At 30.7% G+C, this 10,859-nt stretch overlaps 2 protein-coding genes across 4 annotated transcripts; both read left to right on the forward strand.

The window, feature by feature from the left end:
- Positions 1-27: 27 nt before the first annotated feature.
- LOC111426236 (putative leucine-rich repeat-containing protein DDB_G0290503) lies at positions 28-6,959 on the forward strand. 3 transcript variants are annotated; one of them, XM_071196226.1, is made up of 7 exons: positions 28-107; positions 275-780; positions 1,558-2,329; positions 2,470-4,896; positions 5,895-6,054; positions 6,116-6,300; positions 6,354-6,959. In XM_071196226.1, exons 2-7 carry the CDS (start codon positions 756-758, stop codon positions 6,583-6,585), a joined length of 3,801 nt encoding a protein of 1,266 aa, XP_071052327.1. In that variant the 5' UTR covers positions 28-107; positions 275-755; the 3' UTR covers positions 6,586-6,959. The 3 variants fall into 3 exon arrangements, with proteins under 3 accessions (XP_071052327.1, XP_071052325.1, XP_071052326.1); XM_071196224.1 differs by having other exon boundaries at positions 275-524; XM_071196225.1 differs by lacking the exon at positions 28-107 and having other exon boundaries at positions 170-524.
- A 388-nt stretch (positions 6,960-7,347) lies between these two features.
- Positions 7,348-10,708, forward strand: LOC111426232 (leucine-rich repeat and guanylate kinase domain-containing protein-like). Its single transcript, XM_023060664.2, has 6 exons — positions 7,348-7,575; positions 7,729-9,024; positions 9,080-9,266; positions 9,324-9,521; positions 9,608-10,613; positions 10,665-10,708. Exons 1-5 carry the CDS (start codon positions 7,395-7,397, stop codon positions 10,140-10,142), a joined length of 2,397 nt encoding a protein of 798 aa, XP_022916432.2. The 5' UTR covers positions 7,348-7,394; the 3' UTR covers positions 10,143-10,613; positions 10,665-10,708.
- Positions 10,709-10,859: the final 151 nt, after the last annotated feature.

Genomic DNA, 10,859 nt, shown 5'->3' on the forward strand with positions numbered 1-10,859 from the left:
TTTTACCTAACCTCAATTCGTTTCAATCAGCGCCCTCTACCCACCTTTAATTTGTTGTGTTTACGCTTTTAATTAGAGTGATTTTAAATTTTAAAGGATTAGTTAAGGTAGGAAGCTTCAATGAATTGTTAGAAGTAAGATTTTGATTAAAACGAGGTTTAAATAATTTAATAATCGTTAAATTAAGATTTATTTAAATTTTTTTAAACATAACCTCAAACATTTTTTTAAAATTTTATTTGAGTTAAAAAAAACTTACTCTATATTTACAAAGATGCGTTCTCCTCCTCCCTCTTCAAATATTACGTCGGCGCCCAAGTTACTTTATTAATAGTCCTGAAAACCGGAAGAAACTCAACATTCCTAATTAAATAACCCGCCACACAAGCACACAACAATGAACAAACTACTATCGTTCCCATGGAAACACAACAAAACCAAACACCAAGGAAGGATGGAAAAGGACAAAGAAAAAGAAGAACCACTTCCTCCTCAGATTCCACTCGAAACCCACCAACAACAAGGTATAAAGGTTATTTCACACTAAACACTTTTCTCAGACGAGTTTTACTTTCGTCGAAGCGAAAACGCAACTTTAATAATAATAATTTTAATTAACTTTTTAAATTTGGCAAGCTTTAAATAAAAGCTGTCAGTGTCAAAAAAGGATTGTGTCAATTTTTAAAGTGTCGGGTTGTTGTGTGTTGTGCCATGTGGTCGAAACGGCTTCTTTTGGTATGAAAATACTGCGCTAAATGGAGGAAATCGAAACGTTACAGTGTAAGACGACTTTTTATTACACGGTGAATTTAAAAAAATAATCGCCAATTAAAAGTGAGGTTAAAACAAAAACAAACTTATTTGGGCGACCTTGAACACCTCAAACAACGGTTTTTACATTATTAACTCATTTTCACGCAGAAAAAACATTACGTAACATCTTACGTATGCATTTTAATCGTTATGGTAATATTTGAAGTTGTTATTAGCGAAATTGATCAAACAAATCGAATCGATTAATTTGTGTTTTTATGTTACCAACCTGCTTTGAGTTATTTCTTTTTTGATAAAATTGTTTGAGTTAATTTATAACCTACATTGTTAATAACGTCCTTGAAGGCTTTATTAATTCCTTTTTAAATTTACCTCCAGTTTTTTATTTCTTTAAAATAAAAAGAAATTTTTTTTTCTTAAGTTGGTAGTGTTTTGGCTTTTACGATTTTGTTATAGTTTTGAGGCGATTTAAACTAATTAATTTAATCAATTAATTAAATTTAAAAAAACGCAATTAAAATTAAATGTTTCGATTAATTAAACCGTTTTTAATTTTTATATCGAAAAAAAATTGATTTGTAACCTCACTTTTATTTAATTGTAACATAACTCCACTTTTTTGACATAACCTCAAAAGAAAATGATAAATTATAATTAAAAAGTGGGCGAACAAGTATTAAATAAATAAGGTTAAAACGTGGGTTTTTATAAGAAAAAAGCGATGACGCAACTCTCTTTGTTAATTCTCAACAAAATAAGATGCTAATTTAATTTTTATTTTAGCTCCTTCCGACGTAAGCTTGGAATTAGTTCCTTGCGCGATATGTTCCCGAACGTTTCTCCCAGCTTCACTATTAAAACATAGCAAAGTTTGCGAAAAGAATGCCAGGAAGAAAAGGAAGATTTTTGATTCGTTAAAACAACGCATTGAAGGAACCGATTTGGCCGAATTCCATCAAAAATCGTACTTAAAAAGTAAACAACACGAAGAGCCCGAGCCGAAATTGATTAAAAATAATTGGAAGCAAAAACACATGCAATTAGTGGAAGCGATTCGAGCTGCGAAAGGAACGAACAACGAGCAAACCGAAAACAACGAGATGAAATACCAAAAAAGGAAATCGGCTAATATCGGAACCCCAACGAACACTCGGTGTCCATCTTGCGACCGGAATTTTGGGCCAAAAGCTTACGATAGACATGTGGAATGGTGTAAAGAGAAACGAACCTCAGAAATTCACAAATCCCCGGCGAGTATGCTTGCAAAGGAACGCTTAGAAGCTCGAATTAAATATAAGGTGCCCCCGTTGTGCAAAGCAAAGAAGATTACGGTTAAAGAAAAATATTCTCCAACTCAAAATAGCCCCAGAAACATGAAAAGCGCCAGCGCTTGCACATTAGATAGAAGCCCGAGTGTGCGAAAATCAAAAAATTCCATCCAACGAGGAGGCGATAGCTCGCAAGACGAGTATTTAGAGAAAAAAGTCGGCGATATCGGAGTTAAACAAGTTGTGAGTGAGCGAATTTTAAAGGATGAAGTGAAAAATCAAAACAGGTTAGTTTTTAATTTAGGTTACATCTTCTCCAAGTAAGGGAAATGAGGAAAGAGGATTTATTTGATTATTATTTTCTTACTTGGAGAAGGTTTTTTAATGATCCCTTTTAATTCATCCTCTTTCCTTAATCCCTTTTTAGTAATAATAAATCCACAAAGCTTAATAACCTCGATGTAAACACCTTGCAAGGTTTAACGGTTAACTCAATAATTAAATCGAGTCCAAATATTAATAAAAAAATCGGAAATGAAAAGAAATTGGAAGGAATTAATTTGAGGGAGAGTACAAGTTTGAACTTGAAGAACGAAAAAGGAAAGCTTCTCGTAAAGGAATCTTGTAGTGATACGATTAGAGGATTGAATCGCTTTAATAGTAAATTACCGATTTTAAAGAAGTCGTATTCAGGACCGTATCTAACGAAATCACCAAGAAGATCGCCGTTAAATTTGTCTCCGAAAAAGAATTTAAAATCTCCCACCATTATTGAAGTGAAACCAAAACCGAGCGAAGAGTTGGAAATAAAAATAAATAAGGAAGAAAGGTACGATTCTGATTATTATGATAATAAAATTAGTTCTTTACAAGAAACTTTAAACGATATCCAAATGATTAACTTGGAAGTTTCTCCGAGAGAAGAAATTTTGTTCTCCGATGATGAAGTTTTAAACAAAAACTCTTCCGATTCGGTGACATCGAGCGATTTAATCAATTTCGATGAATCCTGCGAGAAATTTTTGGAAAAAAATCGCCTTTTAAGCGCTAATTTGAAAATAGATCCGCTTTTGGATCAATTTCCAAGCGAAGAAGATAACAAAATTGAATCTGATTACAACGTTAAGCTCGAAATTAATATTAACTTGGATAAAAACGAGGAGAATGAAAATAAAATAACTTTTAAAGATGTTGAGTGCCAAGATTTTGATGAGGAAAAAATTGTTTTAAGCGAAAATTTGATCGATATCGACAACGATTTGATCGATTTTAATAAAAAGATTGATCTGAAATTATTAAATTGCGAAAAGGTTGATAAAGGAACTCAAAGTGATTATCAAAAAAATGATTTCGGATGTCAATGTGACTTTAGAACGACAAAGAAAATTAAAAGTGGCAACAAAATTAAGCAAAATAAAATTGATTTGAACTTAAAACAACCGATTAAAACAAGAAATAAAGAAAAAAAAGTTAAAAGAATCGAAAAAATTTCATCAGGATCATCTCGGAAGCTAAATAAAAGTGATCGGAGGAGAATTAAGCGCCCGAAAAGCAACGTTGAGTATAAAACACAAACAGAAATCGATAAAGAGATTAATTATTATTCAGATTTTGAGTTAAACTTAAACAATAAGTTTCAAGCTCGGAGGAAAAATATGATGGGAGGTGACCAAATCGAAATGGTGTTCGTTGAGAAATTTAACGATAAAAAAAAAGAGAATTTGTACGAGGAAGCTTATATTAAACCAGGGGAACCAAAAACTTTGATGTCGGAGTACAAAAAAATTAATTATTTAGATGACTCGAACACGGATTTATTCAAAAATCAAGTAATTACGAATAATAACAATAAGATTATCGAGCAATACCCTCTTTTATCAGAGATCTTTTACGACGAAAAATACAAAAACAACTCAAAAGGCGATTATCACCAACAAATATTAACAACAGAAACCGTTCATGTTTTCGAAACGGGGAAATCCGCATTTAAGGAACCAAAAAATATCGAATACATAAAAAATTTAGAATCAATCAAAGAAAACATTAAAATAATCCAAGAAAACATCAAAGAAGAATCGTTAAAACGAAACAATTTAATCGAAAAATCCTCCGATTTAGAGATTACAAACTCGCCCTCATCTAATTTTATTTATTGGAGGAAACCGAATCGGAGTGGATTCTCCGAAAGCGATAGCGTTGTCGATGGATGTGAAAATCACCACTCGCAAGCGTTGAGTTGCGCAAGAATCGAAAGGCAAATTCGAAATTGTTGCAGCGATTTATGCCTAACGAAAACCTCGGAAACTAGCTTTAAATTAAACTCCGAAATCGATCTAAGAAATTACTCGAGTTACCAAAACATCCAACATGAAGATTATTTCGTAACCCCAAAATTAAGTAACCATGAGGATAACCTTAAAAAAAAAATTTTAGAAACCGAAAATCTTTTAAACGATACCTCACAATGCGAAAGTATGGATTTAAAACAAGTTTTAAGCACCATCCAAGAATCTAATTCCTCTTCGAAAAACGAAATCCAAACTTCCATTTGTGATTCGTGCTCTATTGTGACCCCTCGGTTCTTAGAGATCTTAAAAACGGTTATTGAGCCAGATCGGAACGGGATTGAAAATGATGAAATGATCGTTTCGAGGAAACATTGCCGAAAAATGCTTTTAATCGATAAAAAGGGTTTAGCCAATGTAAAAACGAAATTATTTTTTCCTGAATTACCTAAAAAAGAAAAAAAGGTTACTCGGTGTTCCCCCAAAAGAATTGTGTTACCACAAATTATTACAACGAGGAATTCTTCATCAAAACATGATCATTATTACCGAAAGGAAGGAACTAAAAGGTTTAAACCCTCTTTTTTAATAAATTGTTAAGAATTTTGTGGGGACACTTCTTTTAACCTCAAAATGTCAAATGAAAAACTTAATACCAACATAAATTTTTTTTTTTAAATTTTTGTTTAATTAATTATTAAATTCTCAATTATTAATTAATTAAGTTTTAAGTAAAAAATTAAATTAATTAATCGAATTGTTTAGTAAATTTAGTTACAAAAAAAAGGTTGGTTATTTTTCCTAACCTCAAAAAAAAAAAATTTTTTTTCTTCTAACAAAAAAACTTTTTTTTTAGTAAATACGACCCATTTGTATCCGCGGAAAGGCAATTTATGGAACTTTTAGAATGCGACGATTTCAAACCATTTAAACCAACAAAAACATCACCGATTACACCGAAATTACAATCACCAAAACCAACTCAAAAACTCCACCAAAAAATTCATTACCACCAAGATAAACAAAAACTAGAAAAATCTAAAAATGCGATTCCGAATAATAAAAGGGCTTCGGTGATCGACCCCCCTTTAGATTTTCGCGATCGATTATCAATGTTAAACGATGATTTCGATTTAATTGAGAATTTAATCAACGAAAATTTCACGAAAACAACAACTTTCCACAAAAACAATGAGGTTAATAAAAAATTAAACGTGTTTAGTCAAAAATTTTCTGATGAATTAAACACCATCGATCCAAAATTAATCAACGAAACCGATAATTTGTCTATTCCGGATCATTTTGATCAAAACTACGAGGGTTCTCCCACTTCAACATCGACATTAAACTGTTTTGACACCTTTCTAAACGGGACTGAGATTAAATTGAATGAGTCAATGTCGATGTTGGAGGATGTAAGTAATAGTTTTTTGGAGGATAAAGATTTAGATGAAGTTTTAATCGCTTTAAAAAGTCCCGATACATACGATAAGCAACGCAAAGTCTCCGAAAAGGTTTCGAAACTGCCGAAAAAAAGCAGCGATAAAAGTAAATTGTTAAATTCTAGTGCTGGGTGTTCTGCGAAGAAAAAAAATTTGTCTTCGTTGAAGCGATCCATTTCACTGCTAGATCAAAAGCCGAAACCTTTAAAAAATAAACAAGATGTTCAAAATTATTTCAATGAGCAAGAAAAAAATAGTGCGAAAGTGATTATTCACTCAATTGAGGTTAGTTCAATAAAAAAATTAATTCTAACCTAAAAATTTAAAAAAATATATATATTTTTAGGCTCAAAAACCTCCCCCGTTAATAATGAACGATGAATTATTCTCAGTTGATGATGATATGTACGAAGAATACAAAAAATACGAAGAGCTATATTTAAAAGAACGAGAAGAAGAGTTACGTAAAGAAGAAATTGATGAAGAAGATAATCGTAATTCAAAAATTAGTGCTGATTCAGCTTATGGAAGGTAAATAATTAATTAATATCTTGTATTTAAGTGTTATAACCGCATTTTTTTAGTTTAACCAGAAAATCGACTCCAAAAACTCGAGCTCGATCGACAAAATTAGCCCCGTTAGATAAACATAAAATGCTACCTGATAGCCCGTCTTCAAGTAGCTCAGAATCATCTCCAATCCCTTCAAACGTGCCATTAAAGATGTCGAAGTTTTGTCACGAATGTGGGAGTAAATATCCGTTGGCTGCGGCTAAGTTTTGTGTTGAATGTGGGATTAAAAGATTAGTTCTTTAAATCGCCCTGGAATAAGATAAAATGAAAGTATTAAAAAAAACATTTTTATTTTCGCCTTTTTTAACGTCGTTTTATCCAAGTTGTTTTTTAACCCCCAAAAAAAGAATAATTGTTATTCTAATCTAACTTTTTTTTTTGTATAATTTTTTATTATAATGGTTGTAATAAAAATAAAAGATAAAAAAAATTGAAGTATGTGTGTGTAAATAATTTGGGTTGATGCAAAATGTATTAATTATTATTAATAAACTTACTTTAAATAATTAAGATTTTTATAACCTATAATTTTTAGTTTATGGAGGCTTTGGTATATTTTATTATAAAATTTATATATAATTGGAGTTTTAGAAATAAAGGAGGGAATGATGTCACAATTTTTATAATAAAATTTTTATAACCTAAAAATAAGCAATGAAGCAAGGGTGCCAACTTATTTTTTTTTTATGTTCTCAAATTTCGATTATTTTTTAAAACATGAATATTTTAAAAAGGATGTTGTAAAGGAAAATATAAAGAAAAACAGAAATATACAGATAAACGATTAAGAAAGGAGTTAGAAAAATACAAGAATTAAATAAATTAATAAGTCAGGTTATGTTAATAAGAGTTAACAGGGCTTTCACTGTTTGTGGTAATAGAAATAAAACGTTTTATTTCTTACTTTTCAATATCTATTTAATAATAAACTTACTTTAATAATTGATTTATTTATAACCTCAAAAATAAACTGGAATTTTAATAAAAATCAAGGGTGCCAACTTAACTTTTTTTTAATTGTCAAACAAATAATTTTAATAACATTTTTAATAATGGCTTTAAAATGTCCATGCAAAAATGCTTCCTCAACCTCGCAAGAACCGAAAGATCAAACTTTTGCAAGTTATACAACAAACTTGAGCACCCCGAGTATTGAAGAATCGGAAATTTCCGAACCCGACGAAACTGTGTCGTATATTTCGGAAACTTCTTGGCCCGATGTAGAAATTCCAGGTAAAATAATTAATTTAAGCAACGAATTAATATTTTATTTTAATTAAATTAATAAATCATACATTTCTTACTGGCGACATCTATATGTCAACAGCAAAAACGACAAGTAAACATTTTTGTAGGTTATGTTTAACCTAATTCTTTTTTAACAAGGTTCTTGGGGCCTTTATGGTTTAGAAGAAAACCCATGGTGCGATGAAAGTAAACCTTTCGTAAAAATAAGAACTTTCGAGGAATTAGAATTAAATGAAGACGAAAAAAATGGTATTTTATCCGAACGAATGGTTGCTTGTTGCTCATCGTACATGGATCGGTCCCCTATCGTTGGAAAATATGTTTTATGTAAAACAGATTTAAGCGAAAAAAGCTTAGAAGATATTTCAGTTTTAACTTTTCACCATTATCTTCAATATGTGAATTTATCCAATAACAAATTAATCGATTTAAAGCCGTTGGGTGAATTACCATACTTAATGTACTTGGACGTTTCCCACAATTTATTAACGCAAGTACTTAATTTTAAACCACCATTTAATTTAACCTATGTGAATTATTCGTATAATTTGGTGGATGTAATCGATGATTTAACCGATTTTTGGTCGATGATTTATTTAGATTTGTCCCATAATCAAATTTATTACATAAAAGGATTGGAAAAATTAAAATATCTCCGTTATTTGGACTTATCGTACAATCAAATAAAGGAATTGCGAAATTTAAATAATATGAGGCTTGTTAATTTAGATTTATCAAATAACCGAATCGATAAAGTGATCATCGACGACGAAAACGGATTACATAACTTAAAAAATTTAGTCTCAATTGATTTATCAAACAATAAATTAAGAAGTTTTAAATTATTCAAAAACGTCGATGCGATACAAAAAATTATTATGACTGGAAATCAAGTTCTGCATTTAATCGAATTGGAATATATCAAAAATTTGAGGTTTTTAATCGAAATTGATTTCCGTGATAACCCAATTTGTAAACAAAAGAGGTATTATGAGATGTGTATCCAGTTGGTAAAGCCGTTAATTTTATTGGATGGGGCTTATATTAGTTCAGAAGAGAAAGTTTTAGTTTATTCTAAACACGAACCTCCACCTCAAATCGATGCTGCAAGACAACGATCGAATTTGTTTTTATTAGAAAAATTGATGAAACACGATTTAGTAACGAATACTTTACCAATTTCAAAACCGGCCCCCCCAATAATTATTTTAGTGGGCCCTCAAGGCTCCGGGCAAAGAACATTGTTAAAACAATTCTCTGAGAAATATCAAAAATATTTAAAAGTTGCTGTATCACACACGAATAGGCCTAAAAGAGATTCGGAAAATGAAGGTGTCGATTATTATTTCGTGGGAGATGATGAGTTCAAAAAGATGTTAAAAGAGGGGCAATTCATGACCGTCTCGGAATATATGGGGTACTCATACGGTTTACGTAAAAACAAAAATTACTTAAATTTAATTATTTTTAAATAAATAAATCATTTTAGATCGCGATGAAATCGTTAAAGTTTACAACAAAAAATTGGTTCTAATGTTCCACACCGATTTAGTCTCTGCCCTTGTTCTACGAATGCGAAGTTTAAAACCGATTTTAGTTCTAACTATATGTTTTGAAGAGGAAAAGCATTACGAAAGATTAATTAATCGAATATGTTGCATTAAATGGAAATCTTTGTGAGTTAATTCAAAATTTAAAAAAAAATTGGGGTTATGTTTTTCTTTTGAGGTTAGTTTTCGCGATAATCGCAATTTTTATCGGATTTCACCCATTGGGGTACCGCAAGACGAGGAAAGTGAAGAAGAAGAGGAGGAGGAGGAGGAGGAATTATTAGATACGGCTACACTTAAAGAATGTTATGAAGATATTGTTAATTACTTACCGATTCAAGAAAAAACACTCGTCATTAACGAAAGAACAACAACTATAAGGTCGATAAAACAGATTTCTAATCACAACACCAATAGATGGCGCTATTTTTTGAATTTATAACAACCTAAATTGTTTAATTTTTTAGTGATTCAACTCAATCTTCTAATTCACCAACAAAGCAATTATATCAAGTTGAAGAAGAATACGATAAAACCGATAATGCGGCTCGAAGTGTTAGTGAAGAAATTGGTCCTGATCGCCCGAATTTAAGCGCTTTAAGTGGACATTTTTTTCAAGACGATGACGACGATATTACAACACCAACAACTTCTCTTGGTAATCCGGAACGCAACCTAGAAAAATTTATTGAGGATGTGATGGAGAATCGTCGAAAATACTTGGATTTTCACCAGGAAAATCCGGGTTTCTTTCTTTCTGTTGTATTCACCGATCAACCTGAGGAAGCTATGAAAACGTTAAAAGGAATTTTAAAGTATCAAGTTGAAAGGAAGAAGGAGCCGAGTTTTGCATATAGTTATGAGGCGGATCCGTGTTTTGAGGCGATGTTAACTGAGAGGTTGAATGTGTTGTACTCGGATATGTACGGGGAGATGTTTGTTTCCGAAGATCAACAGCCGAAGTGCTGGAAAAAACATATTGTGCATGATTTGGATAAATAAAATTGTTTATAATGATTAGAAAACAAAAAAAAGATTTATTTTTATGCAAACGATAGAATTGATTAAGTAAATCAATAAGTGAGGTTATGTTAATAGAAGTTGGCCTTTTACTGTTTGTGGTAATAGAAATAACACTAAAACTAGAATACGTATATCTTGAATGTATAATGAATGAATCTATAAACAATATTATTATAATATTTATATTGTCTATTATCGCCAACTTGTAAAATATGTGCAATGTTGGTTGCATATCTTATAAAAAATAGATTCTTGCATTTTAAAGCTATTAATACATACATTAATTACAATATTTTCTCAGAAAAAAATAGAATTCCTAAACACAGTATAAAAGTTGAAAACACACAACACAGTAAAAAACGAATCATTACAACAAATAAAATAATGGCTATTTACTTATGTAAAAATTGCCAAACTTATTTAACCAAACAAGAAGAATTAGCTTCAAAAGTAATTATTTTATTTTAAACAAAATCATAGAATTAATTCGTTTAGTTTTAGTCATTTTTAGCGGGACAAGGTCAAGCTTATTTGTTCAACTCTGTGTAAGTTTTCTCCTTGATAACTTAGTCATATTTATTTATTTATTTTTAGAGAAAATGTTGCTTGTGGCCCACCAAAGGAAATAAATCTATTAACAGGGTTATTCGTCATTTCTTTCATTTATTGCAAACGTTGTAGAACAACTCTTGGGTG

The sequence above is a fragment of the Onthophagus taurus genome, chromosome 5, assembly GCF_036711975.1.
Source record: "Onthophagus taurus isolate NC chromosome 5, IU_Otau_3.0, whole genome shotgun sequence".
NCBI lineage: Eukaryota > Metazoa > Arthropoda > Insecta > Coleoptera > Scarabaeidae > Onthophagus > Onthophagus taurus.

Excerpts from the sequence above, each read along its gene's own strand:
- LOC111426232 (XM_023060664.2), top strand. The coding sequence starts at position 7,395 with ATGGCTTTAAAATGTCCATGCAAAAATGCTTCCTCAACCTCGCAAGAA. Across the intron at positions 9,025-9,079 it reads GGGGTACTCATACGGTTTAC|ATCGCGATGAAATCGTTAAA; the intron begins GTAAAAACAAAA and ends AAATCATTTTAG. Across the intron at positions 9,522-9,607 it reads GAAAGAACAACAACTATAAG|TGATTCAACTCAATCTTCTA; the intron begins GTCGATAAAACA and ends TTAATTTTTTAG.
- LOC111426236 (XM_071196224.1), top strand. The coding sequence starts at position 398 with ATGAACAAACTACTATCGTTCCCATGGAAACACAACAAAACCAAACAC. Across the intron at positions 525-1,557 it reads CGAAACCCACCAACAACAAG|CTCCTTCCGACGTAAGCTTG; the intron begins GTATAAAGGTTA and ends TTTTTATTTTAG. Across the intron at positions 2,330-2,469 it reads GAAGTGAAAAATCAAAACAG|TAATAATAAATCCACAAAGC; the intron begins GTTAGTTTTTAA and ends ATCCCTTTTTAG.